The sequence below is a fragment of the Bidens hawaiensis genome, unplaced genomic scaffold (assembly GCF_021521415.1).
Source record: "Bidens hawaiensis isolate Kalapana, Puna unplaced genomic scaffold, B.hawaiensis_p1.1 tig00013130_1, whole genome shotgun sequence".
In the NCBI taxonomy this organism is placed as follows: Eukaryota; Viridiplantae; Streptophyta; class Magnoliopsida; order Asterales; family Asteraceae; genus Bidens; species Bidens hawaiensis.
In genome coordinates, this window is record NW_027492111.1 from 1 (window position 1) to 25,018 (window position 25,018).

At 32.6% G+C, this 25,018-nt stretch overlaps 1 protein-coding gene across 1 annotated transcript; it reads left to right on the top strand.

The window, feature by feature from the left end:
- The first annotated feature begins 6,763 nt into the window (after positions 1 to 6,763).
- LOC143543521 (protein FAR1-RELATED SEQUENCE 7-like) lies at positions 6,764 to 10,080 on the top strand. Its single transcript, XM_077035827.1, has 7 exons — positions 6,764 to 6,794; positions 7,195 to 7,606; positions 7,994 to 8,252; positions 8,600 to 8,697; positions 8,757 to 8,828; positions 8,897 to 9,161; positions 9,469 to 10,080. Exons 1-7 carry the CDS (start codon positions 6,764 to 6,766, stop codon positions 10,078 to 10,080), a joined length of 1,749 nt encoding a protein of 582 aa, XP_076891942.1.
- The last annotated feature ends 14,938 nt before the right edge of the window (positions 10,081 to 25,018 follow it).

Below are 25,018 nucleotides of genomic sequence, written 5' to 3' on the forward strand. Positions count from 1 at the left end.
GAGTCCGTCTAGGTTTGGTTTTTTAGCCTTGTTTATCTAGTCGAGTGAATATTTTAAACTACCTTTGATTTCCGCGCTGTAAGGTAGGATTTCTTATAGAGGTGTACTTATCATAAAATAAATTAGCGACCGTAAGCGAGTCTAATTAAACTGGTGTTTTTAAGAACTTAATAGAAATCCATAGGTGTATTTTTGAGAAGGGTCAGAGGTCCTGTTCAGGTTTTCTTTAAGTGAATAATTTAAGATCCCGGTTCTATAACATGCATTTTCCAACTAATTGATAATTGATACATTAGGGAATCTAGCCTAGGTGGTTGTTTATCATTACCTGAGCTAAATCCAAATCCTAAGTTAAGTCGTCTTTAGTTTTATTAATTAGTTTTAATATTAGGTTAATCTTAGTTTTTTAGTAAAACCCCCCAATAATAATAAATAAATAGTCGTGTCTGTAGTTGAGTCTAATTTAGCTAGTTAACGTAATTAAAAGAGTCTCGTGGGTTCGATATCCGGACTTACTTAGCTGTACTAGAGTCGATCGGTTCACTTGCCGGTTAGTAGTTTTAGTTAAGTTAAGAGTCTAGAATTATTACTTAGTGTCTAGATTAGCGTAATTTTAGTTAATAAATTTATAACTACTTTTAGCACATCATGTGGTACGGAATCTCAATTGGAAACCAAGCCCAATGGTTTGATTTATTTTCTTAATCGCTTGTGGATTCCCGATCGTGATGACCTTCGCACATTCATAATGGACGAAGCTCAATAGTCACGATATTCCGTACATTCCGGTGCTGATAAAATGTACGCTGATCTTCGTTCCATCTTTTGGTGGCCCGGAATGAAGAAAGACATTGCTCTCTACATTACGAAATGTCTCACTTAATCTAAAGTCAAAGCCGAGCATCATCGACGTTATGGTTTGCTCGAGCAACCTCTCGTTCCCGAGTGGAAATGGGAAGATATTGCTATGGACTTCATTACTAAGCTTCCTTCTACCCGAAAGCAACATGATAGTATTTGGGTACTCATCGATTGTTTGACGAAGTCTGTTCATTTCATTCCCATCAAGGAAACGTATTCGGTTGATTGATTGGCGCATATTTACGTTGAAAGGATTTTTTGTCATCATGGAACTCCATTAACCATTGTCTCCAATAGAGATGGTCGTTTCACTTCTCGTTTTTGGAAGTCTCTCCAATCCGCTTTGGGAACTCGTTTGGATCTTAGTACTGCTTATCATCCGCAATCTGATGGTCAATCTGAGCATACGATTCAAACTCTAGAAGATATGCTTCGCTCATGTGTCCTCGATTTTTGGGGCAATTGGGATATTCATCTACAGCTAATTGAGTTTTCGTATAACAATAGCTTTCACTCTAGCATTGGTATAGCACCTTTCGAAGTTCTTTATGGCCGCAAATGTCATTCTCCTATTTGTTGGAATGAAGTTGGAGAATCTCAAGTTACTGGTCCGGAGTTAGTTCAAGAAACGAATGATCGTATTGCTCAAATCCGCCAAAATTTATTCGCTGCTCGTAGTCGTCAAAAGAGTTATGCGGATAAGCGTAGGAAGCCTCTTTAGTTTAATGTTTGTGATCGTGTTCTACTCAAAGTATCTCCGTGGAAAGGTGTGGTGAGATTTGGAAAGAAAGGGAAATTGTCTCCACTTTTCGTTGGTCCTTTTGAAATCATTGATTGTATTGGTCCTGTTGCTTATAGACATGAACTTCCATCTGAACTCTCAAATGCTCATCCGGTATTCCATGTTTCAAATTTGAAGAAGTTTCTTGCTGAGGGTAATTTCCAAATACCTCTCGATGAAGTTCGTATTGATGAGACCATGCATTTCGTTGAAAGACCCGTTGAGATCATGGACCATAAGGATAAAGTTACTAAGCATACTCGTATACCGTTAGTTAAGGTGCGTTGGGAATCGAAGCAAGGAGCGGAGTTTACTTGGGAACGTGAAGATCAAATGAAGGAGAAGTATCCTCATCTGTTCGCCACAGCTATTCTCTAATTTCGGGACGAAATTCCTAAAAGTAGGGGATACTATAACATTTTGGGTTTTTACCATATCTGTTTATTTTCATTTTTGTCATTGTACGAACCTATTTCGGATCCTAATCTTTAATAATATTTGGCACTTATAAGTAATTAAGTTCTCTTTTATTCACTATAGGCCCTTTATGTTTCCCATATGTTTATTTCCGATTTATAATATCAAAAATGCACTAAATAATCAAAGAACCAAACTATAGTTGGGATGAGCAAAAATCGGTACGGTACCGATTGGTATCGGTACCGAACCGGTACCTGTACCGAAAGCGGTACCGATTTGGTACCGTCGGTACTGAATCGATACCAAGGTTTTAAGTTTTCGGGATCGTCACGGTACCGGTATTTCCCAAATTTTACCTTAAATACCGGTACTGTCCCGGTACTGGTACCAAGATTTGGTGATTTTCGGGATCGCTATTTTCGGTACGGCGGCGGTACCGAGCTCATCCCTAAACTATAGGGACTAGAAGTGAAAAACAGGAAACACCACCCCTCTGGTGGCCGGAGCGCCGCGCGGTGGTGGTCTCCTGGCTGGCCGCGCAGCGCCTTGGACGTGCTGGGCAGTTTGTTCGCGAGATCTTGCTTTCTAAACTCGTTTAAGGTATAAAATCATGTATTTTAGGCACGCTTGAGAGAATTAAGGACCAATACATCAACTTATAACTAAATCCTATGTATAAATTCGTTTCTTATCATTCAAGATCAAATCTTTATGATTATATTCAGTTATTCTTTCATTAAATTTGTATTTACTTGCTTAAACGAGCCAAGAAGCCCATAATTAGTTCGTTTATGCGTTTTCTATATAAACAACCTTCAAATATCTGTCACAAAACTTTACAACAACCCTAGTTATCATTCTCAGCCGTCATTACCTTCTGCTCATCTTAAAATCGTTCGGTTTTTGATGCTTTGTTGAAGAACCGTTTAGAACCGGTTGACTTTGCAAGTTCAAGGACCTTTGACTCGTTATATCTCATTGTTCGTTCAATTTCCGGGTAAGTTGTAAACTGAGTCTTTGTTCATAAACATTCGCTAGTCGATAGCCCTCAGTCAATTTCTAAGATTGAAGGGTATTGGCTGGTCAATTGCTTTAAAACCCGATAAAGGGCAAAATAGTCAATCTGTTTGACTTCTCGTTTTCTCATACTTCTAGTCGGATTCAACATTCGGTCCAGAAGACTTTTCTTCTCGTAATAAAATTTTAAGGGTTTTGACCAAAACCTGACTTCCGACTCGAAGTTCGGATTCTGGTCAGACTTGACTCATTTAAACATTAAAATTAACATAATTCAAGTTCTACTCATCCGTTTGGATTGATTCTAGCGGCATTAAGTTCGTTTTTACTCATACTTTCATATCACTAAGTTTCAGGTCCCGCTGACTAGTCTCGTTCGGCGCGTTAATCGGAAGACTTCATATTTATTTTTAATAATTAACATATACTCGCTTATTATTAAGGTGAGTTTTGTCATTTCCCCGTTTTACTTATTTTCAAACGTTTTGGGGGCGTATGCGTCTTATAGTATTTCGTATTATATATATCTTAACGTAGCAAACGTTGTATTGTGTGTGAATTGCTGAACATATTTGCTAGTAGCTTATTTGGTTATTTTACGCATTCGGAGAGGTCTACCACATTCTCATATAGTATGATCATACGACCGTCTTGTTTAACCAGTGCCCGATTCGATTGGCAATGGTTCACTTGACACTTAATTGCTCATTGGTTTCGTTACATTTACCGTTTTACTTACGTTTTGCTATGTTTCATACATATATATATATATATATATATATATATATATATATATAGGGGATGGTTCCATGAGAACCATGGTTTTTTTGAAAACCAATATAACTCATCATGACCCTTGATCTTAGTTATTCAATTGTGGATATTAAACATGGCATTTTTGTAATTAAAGCAAAGATTATGAGTTTTTATAAGAAAATAAGGGTAAAATGGAAACTGATTTGGAAACTACTCTAGTTAACTAATCCCTAAAATTTCTCCTCCCTTTCTTTATTTCAATTGTTAATACGGAACATGTTAATGAACACAACAAATGAGTAATTCACTTATTTGTAATTAAAATTAAAGAAACTATATATTTTACATTATAAATAACCAAAATATTTATTGTTATTGTAAATTCAACGACACATATATATATTTAATGGGCTACATATATGTATCTTACGAGGATACATATATGTATTTTACCAACGTACATATATGTGTTGCTCATATGCTTCCGGATCCATAAAAAATGGAAATAAAAACAATTGAATATCGCTATTCGTACATATTACTAAAATACACATGTACCCCACTTGATATGTAGAAATTTTCCTGATTTTCTTCATTTACAACTCGCTATTCGAATTCACTAAATAGATTAAATAATACTTACCTTTCTTGACTATTTCTTCCCAATGCAAAATATTAAACAATCCACCAATGACTATTAATATGCAGTGAACCTAAAACCAACAATTGAGAACAATGAAGATGTGTCGGGCATAATGGCTTGCGAATCTAGAGTTGTTCCAGCCCAAAAAAATAACTCACAAATCTTGATTTTTCTTAGGAAACCAAATCACATTACATATTTTAATATTTAAGATTAGAGATAAATCATAGTTTTAGGCTTAAAAAAAAGACGAATAACGTAGACTAAAATCAAGTTCCAGTTTTGAAGAATTTAATGGATTGAAAAATTAGATAAACTAAAATTCAGATTACAAGGAGATAAATTAGGATTCAGTCAAAAGTATTTAAATATCATAAATTATTTGTGTACAAATGTACGAAACCACCCTTTGAATTAAATAAATAAAAAAAGTGTGTAAATTATTTGATTGGTTAAAGGTGGTTTTTATAGTTTTTAAATTAGGGAGTGGTTTTCATTTGAACCATCCCCTATATATATATATATATATAGGGGTTGGATCAAATACAAACAAAAATATTGTACAAAACGTACGAACCAAAGAATTTGCAAATTTTTGGCGGTGACATTTTTGTAATTAAATGGTTTCCTCTCTTTCATCCTCTTGCTTCAAACATATTGATCAATTAAAGCTTTCAAGGCAATAGATTAAATATAAATTACCTAACCGATCAATTGTAAATACCAAATCAATCGGTCAACCGTAAATACATAATCAATTTATCGATTAAAGAATCAATTTCATGAACAAAAGTTCACTACAGAGACAAATTGATGCTTGCAAATTGTACTAATCCATCAATTGAAACTTGTGAATTGAACTAATTGAGCAACTAAAGCTTTTTGCAAATGAAATTGATTGATGATTTAAAGCTTGTAACTGTGATTTTTTGAAACAACAAAAAATTCAAAAAACAGAGTATAATAGTTGCTGGTTATTATACTTCAAATGTTTTCAAATGATATCTAAAGTAATTATATAATTGGATATTATATCCTAAACATATAACTAGAGTTTGTCATAAGTAGAGTAATTATGTTACTAGTATTGTCAGTAAACATAACATTAGAGTAATTTTCAAGTTTAAGTAGCGTAATTTCATATTATAAGTATAGTAATTTTCAAAATCAAGTAATATAATTTTATTACAAATAGAGTAATTTTCAATTTTAAGTAGTGTAATTTTATATTATAACTAGAGTAATTTTCAATTTTAAGTAATGTTTATTACAAGTAGAGTAATAAACATTTATAAGTAGAGTAATTATGTTACTGGTATTGTGAGTAAACATAACACTTAAGTAATTTTCAATTTTAAGTAGCTTAATTTTATATTATAAGTATAGTAATTATCATTATCAAGTAGTGTAATTTTATTACAAATGGAGTAATTTTCAATTTCAAGTAGTGTAATTTTATATTATAAGTAGAGTAATTTTCAATTTCAAGTAATGTAATTTTATATTACAAGTAGAGTAATAAACATTTATAAGTAGAGTAATTTGTGAAACAGGGGGTTCTATTGTTACCTTAATGGTTCGTTCGTCAATTCTAGATCAGTTTGTGGTAATTGTTTGATTTTATAATTACTCTAGTTTATAAAGAATTACTCTATCAGAGTAATTATCATTGTCTTCTTCTACACCTGAACATCATTAAAAACCCTAAAACTTCTGAAACTTTAAGCGACTGGTTAGTTCATTATGTGAGTTCAATTGAACGATCGCAAAACTTAAATTGAAGTGTGCGACTCATGATGCTGGTTCTTAAATCAATTTCATTTGATGATTTCAGTTCTAAAATCAAACTAATTTGATAAAGATGCCGGGCGATTTTGATGGAGTTTGGGAAACAATTTGATGGAAGTGATCAAATTTGATGAAGATGTCGATCGATTGTATTTGTGAAGGTGAAGAATCAATTTACTATTATTTACAATTATGCCATCTCCCAAATTTCAGTTTTTGTTCAGTGCGCACGCTTAGTACAAGTTTTCACTTTGTATGATACAAATACAAACAATTGGACGGTGGCAATTTCGTAAACGTGCGAATCAAAGAATTGGACGGTGGCAATTTCGTAATTAATCAAACACAAACAATTTCTTCAGCGCTGATGATTTATAAGTCACATAATCTCCATCAATTCAAAAACAGATTACAATGCCATTATAGATTAGCTGCAACTACATCAATTGTTCTTAATTTCTCAAATCTTATCGCGTATCGATTAATCGACGTCTTCAATGGCGGAAGACATGGACACTGAAATTGAAGGTATGTAGTTCTTCAATCGGTTTCAATCAGCTTCGTTTAATCGTGCAATTAGTTTATTGATTTGTCGAACTACCTATACTTAGCGTATTTTGTATAAGTTATCAATCGTTTTCAATTAGCTTCGTATAACTAGAGTAATTATTTTCACAAGTAGAGTAATTATTAGATCATAAGTAGAATAGTTATTTGAATAAGTAGTTTAATTGTTTAATCCTAAATAGAGTAATTATTGAATAAGTAGTTTAATTGTTTTACTTTGTATAACTAGGCACGTGTAATTGTTTAATCTAAATAGAGTAATTATTTAATCATATGTAGTGTAATTATATGTTTGATCTTATTGTAGATATTTAATCATTGTATGTAGATAATTATACCTTTGATTGATCTTATAATGTAGATAACATAGCAGAAGACATAACTGTTAGAAGAGAGTTCATACCTGCTGTATCTTCTTCAATAAAACCAGTTGAAGGCATGACTTTTCCATCTTTGGATGCTTCATATCAGTTTTATGTAGAATATGCTAATAAAGGCGGGTTTTCGGTACGTAAAGGTTCTCAAACTGAAAAGAATGGTATTATTCAATATAAGTATTTTATATGTTCAAAAGAGGAATCTAAGCCACAAAAGAAATTTGATTCTCTTGAAGAAGTTCATCAAGGAAAAAAACCAAAGAAGTTTAGGAACATGCCTTCTATTCGAACCGGTTGTCTAGCGCAGATTGCATTATGTACAGTTGATGGTGGCAAATCATACAAGATATACAAGTTTATTGAAGAGGTTATATTCTTTATCCACGCTAAATCTAGGTCCTGTTAGATCATTTAATATTTTGAGGACAGAATATGGTGGTTTTGATGATATTGGTGTAACTGTTGCGGACTGCAAGATTTTTAAAAGAAATATAAATTGCTATATTAGAGAATTTGATGCCGAAATGATTGTTCAACGGTTATTAAACAAGAAAGAATATCTTCCTGATTTTTCCTTGTACTTTACTGTGGACGAGAGTGGTTGTCTAACTGGATTATTCTAGGCAGACGAAGTTTGTAAAAAGAATTATTTGACTTTTAGTGATGTAATATCTTTCGATGCAACATTCAATACCATAAGTAAGGTTTTGTTCCTTTTTATTTATTTTTTTGCAGAGTCAAACATTTTACATTTCCTTTTATTTTGATTCTTTTTGTCCACAGATACAAGATGGTTTTTGTTCCATTCACCGGAATTGATAATCATTTTCGCAATGTTAATCTTGGAGCTGGTCTTATTGCAAATGAGACGATTGAATCCTATGCGTGGTTACTAACATGTTTTTTGAAAGCATTTGGGCATCAACCAAAGGTTGTTGTTACCGATCAAGATCCCGCTATAAAGCAAGCTATTGAATCCGTTTTTACCAAGAGCAGCCATAGATTATGCATGTGGCATATCATGAAGAAAATAGCTGATAAGGTTCGTATTATTTATAAGTAGAGTAATTATTTTCGTAAGTAGAGTAATTATATTTATTTTTTAACTAGTGAGATTGCTCATAACTTTATACTATGATTAAAAACTCAAGTCGAGCAATTATGTGTGTAACTAGAATAATTATAAGTTGTAGAGTTTAGATTTAAGTAGAGTAATTATTTATATAACTAGAATATATAAGTAACTAGAATAATTGTGATATCTGCTCATAACTTTTAGTAGAGTTAGATTAGTGTAAAGATTGAGAAATAATACTGCAAAGTTTTAAGTAGAGTAATTATTTTTTAAGCATTTTATAGTTTGATCTTAAATCTTTCTTTTGTTTTCAGGTTGGGCCCGCATTGTGTAACAATGAGCATTTTAAGTGTCATATTTGTAATACAGTTTGGATAGATTCCATTGAACCTGATGAGTTTGAGATGAAGTGGCATGAAATAGTGAATAATTTGGTCTTATTGATAATTCTTGGATATCAACTATGTTCAGTTTAAGATCAATGTGGATTCCAGCATATTACCGCGATGAGCCTTTATTGGGTCTTATGCACACTACATCAAGGTCTGAGAGCAAAATCAATTCTTTGGTCTTGTTTCAAACTCACAACTAACTCTTGTTGAGTTTTTTAGTCATTTTGATATGGCTCTTGAAACTCAAAGATATGCTCATCGAAAAAATGATCATGACACGAGAAATACGAAACCCGATGGATGTACCGAATCAGAACTAGAGGTTGATGCTCTTAAGAGATACACCCAGACAATTTTTTGGGATGTTCAAGAAGAAATATATTGTAGTATTAACAGATGTTATCCCCTTAACACTGTTGAAGATGGACCAAATGCAACAATCTATGTTAAAGATAAAGAAGCTTTTGGAAAAGGTTGCATTCAGGTACTTTTTAGTGTTTTTTTATGAATAATGTTTTGTTGTCTTTATTGTAGAGTAATTGTTTTTATAAGTAGAGAAATTATGATGTTAGTTGTGACAAATATGATCTTTTTTGTTTTTTCAGTTGTAGAGTAATTATGAGTATAATTAGAGTAATTATGATGTTTATTATGATATATAAGAAAAATAATTCTGTAGTGTATAGATTTTTTGAAATAAAACCATAATTTTGTTAGTAGAGTAATTATTTCTAAAAGTAGAGTAATTATTTATTGAAGCTTTTTTTAACTAACTGTTTATTATTTCATAGGTATCCGTCATTGTTGATGATAATGATTTTTCTGCTTCATGTAGTTGCAAAAGGTTTGAGCAATATGGTTTGTTGTGTCGGCATGTTTTTGTTGCGTTTAGAGTTCTTGAGATTGATGAAATTCCAAAGAAGTATATTTTGAGGCGTTGGATGAGGGATGCAGTTTCAGTTAAAAGCAAGTGTTCGATTTTTGGTAAAGATGTTGCTAATGGCAACATTGATAAGGCTAATGAGATTGTCCGTGATATAATGTTTGCAACTGAAAATATATGTAATATATTTTTCACAGACATAGAAGCATTAAGCAAAGTTAGAGATCAAATTGATGGCATAAGGGGAAAGGCAGAAGAGGGTTCCCAAGCTAAACCAATTTTAAAGAAAAATTATATGTTGGCTTCTCTTCTTGGATATGATCAACCGTCAACGTTTACTATTCGAGTTCCAATTGGTATTAGAAATAAAGAGCGCGGTTCTCACAAAAGAATTAAATCATTAAAAGAAATAGCAGCTAGTCGTATTGGGAAACGATCAAGAACTTGCTCGGTGTGCGGTGAGGGAGGTCATGATATTAGAACATGCGAAAAATTGCCTGTTTATCCACCCGCACCATAGTTTTATACTAGATATATACTATATTGTTTTTAAGATTTTACAGAATGTAATAAAAGGTATGACAAATACTTGAAATAATAAAAAACAACTGCAATTATAGGTTTTTTTTTCTAACACATTAATTGTTTGCAATATAACTTTCTTTTGATAACTAGAGTAATTGTTGTGATGACTAGTGTAATAAACTTTTTAACCTGTACAGTTATTTTGTACAACATAATTTGATATTTGGACAAACCATTTTATAAGTCAACAAACATAGGAAATCTCATAACTAGAGTAATAAAAACATACAACAAGAGTAATTTTACATGCTGCAAATTCTAGTGTAACAAAAGCATTACATGCTTCAAAATTCAACCTGCGACATCTAAATTTTTCCAGACAGATAAACAAGAAAAAAAACAGACTTTTTCAAATTCATACAAGCTATCAAATTCATGCATACTTTTCTTGCCTCTCTTGTATGTTTTCCAAACGATTCTCATTCAATTTCTCATGTTCCTTTGGATCAATGCCTTCAAATTTTAATGCTTTTCTCACAAGTTCGTCCTTTGCTTTGTTTATGTCGGATAATAGCATCTTTGACAAAAACTTATGCCTCAATTCGTTGATTTGCTTTTGTTGAGCATTTTCATCATTTGAGAACCCACAAACCCATGCATCTTCACCTTTATATGTCTCCATATGCTGCATTAAATAAACACCACAGTCGATCTTGTTTCTCTCGGTCCTCCAGGGCATTTCCACAACTCTTAACTTGTTATGAATTTTGTATCTCTAGGATTGTAAGTAGCTGCACAATGTATTTCTCTGTAGTTTTTTCAAAATATATTAGACTTTAGCTTTGGTACTAAATATAATTTAAAATATATGTAATAAGTATTACCATAATTTTTGGTATATCTTTATATCTCTCCTTGAAGTTTTCACCAATTTTACTATTATCAATCAATTCAATCTTTCCTACGTTCAAGTGGAAAACCAAAACATAATAGTGATCTGATATCACCATTGGTATAAACAACATGTCTATTCCACTTAAGCTTTTCCCTTTAAATTTTCGAATAACTTCATCCATTTTGCTTTTAAAGAACTTTAGTCTACTTTCATCATTAATCTTCTCATCATAATGATCCGTAGGCTAAAATTTTAAGAATAGAGTAATTGTTGATATAAATAGAGTAATTATTTTTGCACTTAAAAATTGTTTCAATTTTAGTAGTAATTTGATTACATACCAACATTGATGTTGTGCAAAAAAGCCTTTTTACTGAGAATCTGCCTCGTCTAGTTTCTTCACTGTTCAGTAATTCTATCCAGGCATCTATAAGGTTTGTAGCAACTTTAACACCTCCATGTAAGCTCTCAAACATTACTTTCATTCCAGTTGATTGATACTCAGACTTATAGACAAATTCACTGTGTTTTTAAAGTATTAGATAGATGAACTAAACAAAAACCAAAATTACTTAATTTGTGGAGAGTACTTACATTTCTTCTATAGAAGCAAATATATAGTTTGATACAAGTATTTCATCTTCTGAGAACTTTGGCCCCAACTCAACATGGCGTTTAACATACGGCGATTTAAATGCTGAGGTTAGTTTCGGTATTCTTTTCTCAATTGCTTTTCCCTCGGGGGTCTTTTCTGATTCAAGGTTTGTTTTTTGAAGAAATGGTAAATTTGTTACCACTGACGCTACATCAACTTCTAATGGTTTGCCACCTAATAACATATAAGGAAATGTTCAACAATGTCAAAACACATAATTTAGTTGTAGAGTAATTATTTATAGCCGTAGAGTAATAATTAGTCTGTATAGTGATTACATACAAGGAGATTTTTTAGCTACTAAATTCCATGGATCCTTTTCAGCAGCCCATTTATCAAACCCAAAACTTTTATCCCCTGTATTTAGAAAAGTCATAGATTAATTACCTATTATAAAAGTAGAGTAATTATTTTCATTAAACCAATAAAATTATTTTATACCCGTCTTTGCACCACCATCAACATTTTTACTTTCCTTGCTAGCACCATCTTGAACATTGCTACCTTCGACTTTATTAAAAAAGTATATTTTAGTTATAGAAAAGTTATTGATATTAAAGTAGAGTAAATATTTAATACCGGTCTTTGCACCACCACCTTCACCTTTTGCTCCTGCATCCCCAGCATCTTTTTTTATCCCCTGTATTTAGAAAAGTCATAGATCAATTACCTATTATAAAAGTAGAGTAATTATTTTCATTAAACATATTTTATTGTAGAATGATTTTATACCTGTCTTTGCACCACTACCTTCACTTGCTCCTGCATTCCCGGCATCTATATTATCCCCTGTATTTAGAAAAGTCATAAATCAAGTACCTATTGTAAAAGTGGAGTAATTATTTTCATTAAACATATTTTATTGTAAGATTATTATATACCTGTCTTTGCACCACCTTCACTTGCTTCTGCATTCCCGGCATCTATTTTATCCCCTGTATTTAGAAAAGTCATAGATTAAGTACCTATTATAAATGTTAAGTAATTATTTTCATTAAACATAATTTATTGTAGAATGATTTTATACCTATCTTTGCACCACCACCTTCACCTTTTGCTCCTGCATCCCCGACATCTTTTTTTCTATTAAGCTTTAGATTCCGCTTCATATATATTTTAATTTTACCACCAACTTTAACTGTTCCCGCTTCCTTCGGAGGATGATCTTGAACATTTTTTCCTTCAACGTTATCAAATTAATCATATATATTTATTTTGTAGAGTAATTATCAGAATCAAAGATATTAGTTGTATCATAATTTCATACCTTCCAATGCTCCACCATGCTCAACATTCACAGCAGCAGTCTCAATGTTTCTGCCTACAATTTCAACACCATCTTTAGCAGTTCCTGCCTCGTCGGGAGGATCTTGAACATTTATTCCTTCGACATTATTAAAATCGTATATTTTTATTTTTATAGAGTAATTATCTGAATCAAAGCATATTAGTTGTATCATAATTTCATACCTTCCAATGCTCCACCATGCTCAACATTGACAGCAACAGACTCAATGTTTCCGCCTACAATTCCACCGCCATCTATAACATTTCCCGCTTCCTTGGGAGGATCTTGAACATTTGTTCCTTCGATATTATCAAAATCGTATCTTTTTATTTTTGTAGAGTAATTATTTGAATCAAAACATACTAGGTTTATCATAATTTCATACCTTATAATGATCCATCATGCTCAACATTCATAGCTATAGTCTCAGTGTTTTCGCCTACAATATCACCGCAGTCTTTAACAGTTCCCACTTCCTCGCGAGGATCTTGAACATTTGTTCCTTTCAACATTATCAAAAAAATATTTATTTTAGGTGTAGAGTAATTATTTTGAGTTGAACATATTTAGTTATTATAATAATCTCATACCTGCCAATTCTACACCGTCATCAGCGTCCACACCATCATCCTTCAAACTAATCACATTCTCAACATCTTCATTCATACCATGGCCAATATCTCTATCTTCAACATTTTCAGTTTCGAAAACTTCTTTCCAGAAAATTTCCTTTTTCCAATTGTTACACATTTCTTTGATCTCATCGTTCAACCAATAGTTAGATTCTCCTTCTTTGACCATTTCTTTTATATCAGCCACCATCTTCTTGAATTTTCCAAGATTTTTGTTCATTTTATTTATCTAAGTCTACAATATTAAATGCAATCTTTACATATTTTTCATTTGTAATTATAATATTATTTAGTGTAAATATTTACCTTTTCTTCTTCTTTAGAACTCTGACTGCACCCCTTTCTGTAGTTTGAGCCCAAGTAGGCTGAGACTCCTATTAATTTTAATTCCATTGGTGTAGTAATCCAGCCATCGATATATTTTTGCGTGTTTGTTCCAACTGTAAATCCCAATTTTAGTGAGTGGTAATCATCATCTACAAAATTAAGTGAAACAACACTCATTAACATGTTTAACGATAGTGTAGTTATGTACAAAATTAAGTGAAAATGTACCTTCATTTTCATTATAAGTTCCATCTTCAATCTCGTTTTCCACTTCATTCTCATTTTGCACTTCATTCTTGTTTTCCATTTCATTTCCGTCTTTTCCTTCGTCTTCATCTTCATCAAGAACTTTAAAAAGTGCTTCTTCTATTTCATCCACTGTTGTTTTGTGATATACTTTATTGCAGGTGTTTGAACTTTAATCCCATGCCCTTTTTGATACTCATGTGCAAACAGTAACTATCATACATAAATAAACATTTTTTTTCAATATAGAGACCTTAATAATGTATATTATAAGTTACTTCTATTATTACATCATACCAGTAGTAACGATATTGGCCCACAATATTGATCATTAACACCCCTCCAAGCTCTTTTTGTTCTATTTAATAATTCAATCATGTATACACACCAATTCATGTTGCATATATCTGAATCCTTTTCAATCCATCTAATGAACCCTTGATTGACAGTTGATGATTGGGTTATTAATCCCAGCATAGTTGTAAATATGACCAGAAAGTTTGTATTAAAAAGCCGTCCACCTTTTGAAGTTTTTTCAACAATCTATTTCACTTTGTAAACACTTATCCTAGTTTCTTCAAATTGGTTTTTGAACTCATCTGTTCTATCATCAGCACCTTTTCTTAGTTTGTTTTTTTCAAGAACTCTTAAAGAACCCATCGGAATCCCCATGCATTCCTTTATAAGTGACGGTGTTATTTTGATTATACGATTTCCTATATTGAGCTCATTTCTGTCTTCATCATAATTCACGAGTAGCCAGTACTAAACGCGTAGGAGGAGCAACGATGTTGAAGGATAGTATACTCTCAAATCCCATTTCTTTCACTGCTTTAGTTTGTTCTTCAGATAATGATTTAATGAACTTTCCCGGGTTGCAGCGTAATTTCAGCCTCTTGTTTTCAAAATCCCTAAATGGCTTCCTAGGGATTGGCTCTGGAATCCTTCTCCTAGATCGTTTGTTAGGTGATTCAAAATCATCATCTGAGTCAACCAACTGCTTCCGCTTCTTCCCTACATCCTTCTTCCCCACATCCTTCTTTTGTTTCTTTCCTAAATCCTTCTTTACCATATCCTTCTTAACTACCTTTCCTTTATCGGTAGCCTTTTTTGGTACTCTGATCTTTACATTGGTAGTTTCTTCTCCATCATCACCTAAAACAATAGGTGATGATTTATCATTGGAATATCTACAAGCCATTTTTATGGATATTCTTTCACTTTTCCTTCGTTTCACTATTTAATTAACATTAAAAACAACTAGTTAGAAACATGTTATTTATTACTCTACTTATACATACTAGATACACTATATATCAAACAACTACTACAACTATGAAAATTACTCTAGTCATGAAAATAATTACACTACATTCTAAGAACAGACTACACAAAGCCATAAACAGGCAAATTACACACAAAAAACAACTAGTTAGAAACATGTTATTAAGTACTCTACTTATACATACTAGATACACTATATATCAAACAACTACTACAACTATGAAAATTACTGTAGTCATGAAAATAATTACACTACATCCTAAAAACAGATTACACAAAGCCATAAACAGGCAAATTACACACAAAAAACAACTAGTTAGAAACATGTTATTAATTACTCTACTTATACATACTAGATACACTATATATCAAACAAATACTACACCTATGAAAATTACTCTAGTCATGAAAATAATTACACTACATCCTAAGAACAGACTACACAAAGCCATAAACAGACAAAAAAACAGCTAATTACTCTATGCACTATCTGTAATTACGCTATCAACGGTTTTAAAATTACAAAAATACTAAACAGGCTCGCTGCATGCAACTATGATAATTACACTACTTGAAAAGGTTATAAAAGCAGCAAACAGAGTAATTACCCATTGCGGCTCGAAGAGCAGGTCTATCATGATATTGCTTACTTTTTCGTTCACTATAATCTGTATCTGTTGATTCATTTATCCGTATCTGTATTTATGTGTAGAAAATGCATCAAACATTAGAGATATGTAATCAATTTTTCTTGACCTAAACCCGAGCTATACGAACACTCAAACATATGACCAACAAAATGAAATTTACCTTTGTTTGTCATCTTTATTGAATGATTTAGCGTCTGAAAAATGAAATTGATCGGTGATTGTAGATAGTTTTGAAAGAATTGTTAGGGTTTGGAGAGAATATGTTTGGGGTTTTTCTGTTTTGATATCGAAGAAACTAGGTTTTTATGTGGAAAGGGATATTTGAAGTATTTACATAATTGCAATTGAAAGTTTGTTTGGTTCGCACGATGAGTATGAAAAATTAATTTGTACAATAGCGGTCCCTATATATATATATATATATATCATTGCAAAACTGATGACTTGCTCACTCAACATTATTGTTGACAAAACTATTCTATTTTCTATGCATATGCAGGTTATCGCTTGAACTAAGGATGGAGTATTGGATTGCTAGATGAGACTATAGGCTTTATTATCAAGAACAATTTAATTTAAGTTATTTGGATTATTTCTATTTTTGTTATGAGATATTGTTATGGATTATTTGCCTATTTATTGATATTGTGATTGGAATTTATTAAATAAATTATTAGATATTGTCACCATTATTGTATGATAATTACCTCAAGCTATGAGCAATCATGCTCACGCCCTGGCATTTCCGCCTTAGGTTGGGGTGTGACATTGGCCTCCCATGCGCATTCCATGGCAATTTATTGGCCCAATTAAAATAACAAGTAACAAACGATTGAGTTGGTGAGCCCATGAGCATGTACATGGCGTTTAACTGACCCAACTAATTAACGAATTATCAAATCAATGGTGTTGGTCGGACCATGAGCGTTACACGGCATTTTACCGACCCAACTAAATATCGAATCAACAAATCAAATAATTTAAAAATAATTAAAAACACAATTTTGGAAGTTTTCCGAATTTAGCCACGAATCACCGTGAATTCGGTTTTATAAAAAAAGTGTAGCTGTTTAGCCTGTTATGTTTACCACGCAACCGTTTAGCCGGTTACGTGTACCACTTAAAGTTATGGTTGTACGACATTTGTCATACCCCCATACTTCAAGGTGAAGGAGCGAAACAAAACACGGGAATTCTGGTGGAATTTCCCACAATAAAACGCAATTCTACCAAAAATAAGAGGATTTAAAAATATTTTGAAAGTTAGGCGTAACCTCGAAATTCGTGTGTGTGTGTGCAATAAATAAATAAGATACAATACAATAAAATAATTAACCAATATAAGCTGTAAACAATAAATAGCACATAAGGCAGTTCAGATAAGCACGTATAGGGTCCTAAGCATATGACTAGGACAATTTCTAACAACCTATCTTATAATCTTCGGCTCTGATACCAATCTGTCACACCCCAATCTAAGGAGGAAATACCGGGGCGTGATCTGATTGCTCATAGCTCGAAGATACTATCATAAATATAATGTGACAATATCTATTAAGTTAATTATTTCCAAATGTACATACAATATCCAAATATAGCAAAACAATTCAAACAAATGAAAACAACAACTTTAAATTATGTTTGTCTTTGATAAAACCCTAAGGTCTTTCTAAGTGTCCATACTTCAACTTCAATTCAATAACAACCTGCGTATGCATAGAAAACAGAATTTGTCAACAATACATATTGAGTGAGTTTATCACCAGTTTTGCAATAAAATAATTTTAATATAATAAATAAAATAAATAAGCAAAACGTGATAAATGCGGTAAATGAATCAAACCATGAACAAATAAGTTGTCAATTAAACCATTGCCAAGTGAATCGGGCACCAGTAAATCAACCATGAGCAAATAATAAGAAGAATGTTGCCAAGCGAATCGGGCATTGGTCAATAGCATGATAACCCTATACAAGAGGATATGATGGACCTCTCCGAATATGAATACACACATAAACAAGTAAGCACATAACAAGTATATTTGATTAATCACACACAATTACACGTTTGCTATTGTTTGATATATATATATATATGTGTGTGTGTGTGTGTGTGTAATATGAGATACGTATATGTCCCCAAAACATTTAAAAAACTTAGTAAAATAGGGGAATGATAAAACTCACATTAGATTAAAGACAAATGAATATAAATACAAATAAGCGAGTTAACGAATAAGCGAGTCGTCCAATACGCGTCAAACAAGATTAACAAGTCAGAACCTGAAACTTTGAGATATGATAATATAAGCAAAAACGAACTCATTTCCACTAGAATCAACCCAAGCGGACGTTTAGAACTCAAGTTATGTTATATTTAAGTTTTAAGCGAGCTGGTACTGACCAGAATCCGAACAGTGAGTCGTTAGACAGGTATTGGTCAGTGCTCTTAAAATTTCATTACGAGAATAAAAGTCTTCTGGACCGAACATTGAATCTGACCAGAAGTATGAGAAAACATAAAGTCAAACTTGTTGACTGATTTGCCCTTTAACGAGTTTTAAACGAATTGACCAGCCAACACCCTTCAACCACCAAAATTGATTGAAGGTTATTGACTAGGGAATATGTATGAACTATATCTTAGTTTACAACTTACCCGGAAAGTGAAAGGATCAAGAGAAACGAAGAGTCAAAGATCCCAAAGCAAGCAAAGTCAACCGTCTAGACTTGTATCTTCAATGCAAAATAAAAAGCCGAGCAAGATGATAAAAGGCAGAGATGAGTGACGGCTGGAGGAGGTCTATTAGGGTTAGTCCTTGTAGTTTAATAGAAAATTCGTTTTTGACGCTTTTATCCAATTCTTAAACTACAAGGACTAAAAGCGTCAAAAATGAATTTTCTCTTATTTTAGCCGGAGCACCAAGTGATGGGGTGGCCTTCCCCCACCACGTGGTGCTATGGGGACTCTGATCATATCGTTTAAGTTATTTCGTTTCCTAGTTCGTTTTTAGCATGTAAATCGCTTATTTTAGGCATAAATCGAGTGAATTAAGATCCAAGAAAGGGATATTAACCAAAATACAAGTCCATACTCTTAACTTATTAATCAATCATGAAATCTCTGGTTTATTTCATAGATATTCTCATTAAAATCCTATTTTGTTACTTAAACGAGTAAATCTTCCAAATATTGTTCGTTTTTGCTATTCTTATATAAACAACCCTCTCCTACCGAAAGACTTTACACAAACCCTAGAGGAGCCTTCTCAGCCATCCTACCCTTTGTTCATCATCATTCTTCTCGGTTTTTGCTTATTTGGTTGAAGATATACTCTTAGACGTTTGACTTTGCATGCGTGTAGATCATTGACTCATCATATCTCTTGATTCTTTCGCTTTCCAGGTAAGTTGTAAACTGTAGAATCATTCATATATATTCCCTAGTCAATAACCTTCAATTAATTTCGGTGGTTGAAGGGTGTTGACTGGTCAATTCGCTTAAAACTCGTTAAAGGGCAAAATAGTCAACAAGTTTGACTATCCGTTTTCTCATACTTCTGGTCGGATTCAACGTTCGGTCCAGAAGACTTTTATTCTCATATTGTAATTTCAATGCTACTGACCAAAACCTGGCTCCCGACACGCTGTTCGGATCCTGGTCAGTACCAGCTCGCTTAAATCTTAAAACAAACATAACTAGAGTTCTAAACGTCCGTTTGGATTGATTCTAGCGGCCACGAGTTCGTTTTTAATTGTATTATCATATCTCATAGATTCATATTCTGATTGTTTATAACATTTGACGTGTAGTGGACGACTCGCTTATTCGTTAGCGCGTTTAATCGCATTTATTAATCGCTTGTCGTTAATCTAAAGTGAGTTTGATCATTCCCCTTTTTATACACTGTTTCAAACATTTTGGAGACGTGTGCGTACTTATTCATATTTTCTTTCATATATATATATATACACACACACACACACACACAAACTCGCAAACATAATCATTGTGTGTATATAAATTAAATGCTATTTGCTAATTGCAATTTGCTTATGTGTATATTCTATCATTGTCGGAGAGGTCCAACATATCCCCTTGTTTAGGGTTCTCATTAGTATGATCACACGACCGTCTTAGTAACCGGAGCCCGATTCGCTTGGCGAAGGTAAAACGACAATTTTAGTCATCGTAATCAATGCCCGATTCTCTTGGCAACGATTTATTGGCACACTAGCACGTATTTGGTTGTGTTTATGGTTGATATATGTTGTTATGATTTTATTGATTACTATCACATATGTTTGTTTGTGTATTTAATATTTATCATTTATTATTCATTATATAACTATTTGTTGTGTCAAAATTGGTGACCATCTCACTCAACATGTGTTGATGAAAAACTCCATTTTTTACACATATGCAGGATGCTTTGTATTAAATATTGAAGTTGGACACTTAGACAAGACCTTAGGATATAAACAAGATAATCATTATTTGAGCTTACGTTAATGTATTTAAATTGTTTGTTCTATTTGGATATTGTGTGTATTTATTTTTAATAAAATAATTAATTAGATATTATCACATTTTATGTATGATAGTATCTTCGAGCTGTGAGCAATCGGATCACGCCCCAGTATTTCCGCCTTAGGTTGGGGTGTGACAATAAACACTAAAACGAACTATTTATGGTTATTCAATCGTTTAAGAAACCGAATCGAGTTTTAATGATCAAATCAACATTAAAATTAGTAAAATTCGTTCTTGGACAAGGGTTAATGAATATGGACATGTATCTAGGCTTTGGGGGATTTCTTGGGGTTTAATTCACTCGATTATGTCCTAAACTAAGCGATTTCGGACCAAAAACGAACTAGGAATCAATAATAAATTAAACAAACCTGCATAGCTACTAGGTGGCATTGAACGACGGCTAGGGGTGGTCCAGCCGCGCGGCGCTCTGGGCTCAAGGTGGAATGTTTCTTTTTTTTACAACTTTAGCCCCTGAACTTCATTAACTGTTTAAATTTTGATTGTTTTTAAAGTTAAATCAGAGAATAACTAGCTTAGGAAATATAAAGGGAATAAAGTGAAAATATAATTCATAAATACTTATAATTACTTAATATTATTAACAATAAGGATCCTAATAAGTTCGAAATTCGATGAAAAGAATATTATTACAAATACTGAAAACTCGAAATGTTACATGTTTATGACAAGTTAACTTGTGTTAAGACAAGATTTGTGTTTTGTAATACATAGGTTGATGTTTTTAATTATTCTGCGAAAGTTTTAATTCACTCTGATATTTAGAATTGTGTTATGAGTAAATCCAACGACAAATGTGGGGCACCGGGAACGGGGCCTTTGCACCTTTCATCTCATATTTTCCATGGACTAACATATTTCCCACTAGCATCATATTTCTCGATTTAAAACCAACTATCAAATTGCCATTTCATTCTCAAGGCTGAGCCTACCGACACATCCCAAGTTAAGTGCGTTTTCTTTTATAAATAATCTTGTTATTAGTAGTTTGAAAAACCAATTCCCCGATAATTATCATCATCTCCCATTTTGGAGTAAAAAACCATATTCAAGGGACATTTTTTCAAAACTTTTTTAACTTTTTTTTAAATAAAACCTTAACTACGACTCAAGTGTCCTATCCCCACACTTAAATTTTGCAGCATCCTCAATGCAAGGATAAGGACGAAAAATAAAAATAAAGTCGGACTACAAAAAACTAAAAACCTAAAAATAAAAAAAATAAAAATTAAACAAACTAGATAATGGAAAAGACTTAGCTGGTAACATGCGCATGAAATACGACGCTTAAAGTCTTCTTCCATGAACGCCCTCCAACTCCGAGCGTACTCAACAAAAACACCTCATTCTCTCACACACGAACGGAAACGGAAAAAATATAACAAATCATATCTAATAATTTATCTTATCAAATAAACCAATTTGATAGATATTAAGAAATTAAAGTGTTTTTACCAAGCCAACCAACACAACCAATATAAATAAAACATGAATATCAACAGCAAATAAATAAACATAAAAGTATACTGCTCCGCTGCTTCATCCTCACACTAAATATGGTTTGTTTTTGCTTATTCAATATAAACACATCATAATTCTCCTGCCACAAACTTCCATAAACCTTAATATTGATTCTCAGCCATCACCTTCCTCTGATCATCATCAAACTCTTTGGTTTTTGCTTATTTGTTGAAGATACAAGTTTGTTCGTTTGACTTTCCTTATAATTGAACCTTTGACTCTTCGTTGTGGTTGACTCTTTCACTTTCCAGGTAATTTGTAAACTTAGAAATCATTTATACATACTCCCTAGTCAATAACCTTCAATAAATTTCGGTGGTTGAAGGGTGTTGAGTGGTCAATTCGTTTATAACTCGTTAAAGGGCAAAATAGTCAACAAGTTTGACTTTGCGTTTTCTCATACTTTTGATCGGATTCAACATTCGGTACAGAAGAATTTTATTCTTGTAACGAAATTTTAAAGCTACTGACCAAAACCCAACTTCCAACTCGCTCTTCGGATTCTGTTCAGTACCAACTCGCTTAAACGTTTAATTTGACATAACTAGAGTTCTAAACATCCATTCAGATTGATTCCAGTGGAAACTAGTTCGTTTTTACTTGTATTATCATATCCCAAAGTTTTAGGTTCTGATTGTTTATCTCGTTTAACACATTAGTGGACGACTCGCTTATTCGCTAACTCGTTTATCCTTAATTGTATTCACTTGCCTTTAATCTAAGGTGAGTTCTATCATTCCCTTATTTTACTAAGTTTTCTAAACGTTTTGTGGACATATGCGTATTATTCTTATTTCATACTATATATGTATATATATCAAACAATAGCAAACGTGTAACTGTGTGTGACTTAATCAAATATACGTGTTACATGCTTACTTGTGTTAATATTCATTTATTTATATAATTCGGAGGGGTCCAACGTATTCCCTTGTATAGGGTACTCATATTATTGACCAACGCCCGATTCTCTTGGAAACGGTCTAACTACTTGCTTATGGTTTGATTCATTTACCGCAATTTACTACGTTATGCTTATTTATATCATTGTAAAACTGGTGATAATCTCACTCAACTTTATGTTGACAAACTCTTTCCATTTTCTACGCATATGCAGGTTATCATGTGAACTGAAGAATGAAGTTTGGATATTTAGACGAGACCATAGGATTTAATGAAGACAAAAATAATTTAAATTTATTATATTTATTTATTTTGAAAGTGAGACATAACCTCGGAATTCGTGTGTGTTTGCACAATAGATAATAATAAAATATAAATTAAATACTTCACCTACATAAGCTATAAACAAATAAATAGCACGTATAGGGTCCTAACATACGGCTAGGACAATTTCTAACGACCTATTTTATAACATTCGGCTCTGATACCAATCTGTCACACCCCAACCTAAGGCGGAAATGTCGGGGCGTGATCCGATTATTAGAAGTTCTATGTTATGATATTTTCCTTAAAAGTTTAATTATTTAACAATGATGTTTTCGTTTTCCTTAATTTCGGGACGAAATTTCCTAAAGTAGGGGAGACTGTAACATCTCAAATTTTTCGAACTCGTATTCATTGTAAAACTAGTGATAATCTCATTCAACTTTATGTTTGCAAACTCTTTCCATTTTCTACGCATATGCAGGTTATTATGTGAACTGAAGAATGAAGTGTGGATATTTAGACGAGACCATAGGATTTAATGAAGACAAACATAATTTAAATTTATTATATTTATTTATTTTGAATTGTTTTGCTATAATTGGATATTATGTGTATAATTTGAAATAAAATAATTAAATAGATATTGTCATTTATATTCATGATAGTATCTTCAAGCTGTGAGCAATCGGATCACGCCCCGGCATTTTCGCCTTAGGTTGGGGTGTGACACCCTAGTCTAGATATCCTCCTTCTTGGGGCTCTTGATTTACATGGCGATCCACGAACGAATATTTCCAAAAACCTGTCAGCTTTACCGCGCATATGCGGATGATGTTTCATAATGAGATGCAGTTCTTTATTCTTCAATTCTTCGGATATCTCTTGTGATTCCTCTTTGATGTTTAATTTCTTATCTGGCTCCCCGAATAACAATACTTCAAGCTCTTCAAGGTTTCTTTCCGGGGTTAAAATCTTTCTCATCCATATCGGCTAAACCCACTAAATTTTGACCAAATTCATCCCTAAACTCATCCTCCCAAAAGGGAATGCATTCATCTGTTTGATTCTTTAACCCAACATCCTTAAACTCGATCAACTCACTAAATTTTGACTCTTTAAGCCTAGCTGAAAATCCTCTATAACATTCGAAAGGGGTGCATTTGCATTAATGCTGTAAATGACACGTAAGAAATCCATTAATATCTCTTCTGGATTTTGTATGTAATCCATCATTGCACCAGATGAGTCTTTACAACCGATAACATTCCCCGTCTTATCAAACACCAGGCAAAATTTAGGTTTCATGTTGTAATACTCCATGAAGTCACTGTAAAGATAAACTTAAACAAAAAAGGATCACGAGCACCAAATAATAGTAAAATAAACAACATATTAAATAAATATATACCAATTTAAAACAATTAAACTAAACTATATTAACCTAACTCCTACGACTCAAAACGGACCTGAAAAAAAAACCAAAAGAAAAAATTAACAATAAAATAAAATTACTTACTCCTATGACTCAAAAACAAAACAAATAGCACGGGTATAGCAAGTAAGTCTTATCAAAGCTAATAAACGCAATCACCAAGAATCCCCGGCAACGGCGCCAAAAACTTGATGTGTATAAAAGTAGTTATAAAAAATATTAACTAACTCTTGGGTGTCTATTTATTTATATTTTGGTTCAAATTGTTAGAGATTAAT

Excerpts from the sequence above, each read along its gene's own strand:
- LOC143543521 (XM_077035827.1), top strand. The coding sequence starts at position 6,764 with ATGGCGGAAGACATGGACACTGAAATTGAAG. Across the intron at positions 6,795-7,194 it reads CATGGACACTGAAATTGAAG|ATAACATAGCAGAAGACATA; the intron begins GTATGTAGTTCT and ends CTTATAATGTAG. Across the intron at positions 8,698-8,756 it reads GATGAGTTTGAGATGAAGTG|TTTAAGATCAATGTGGATTC; the intron begins GCATGAAATAGT and ends AACTATGTTCAG.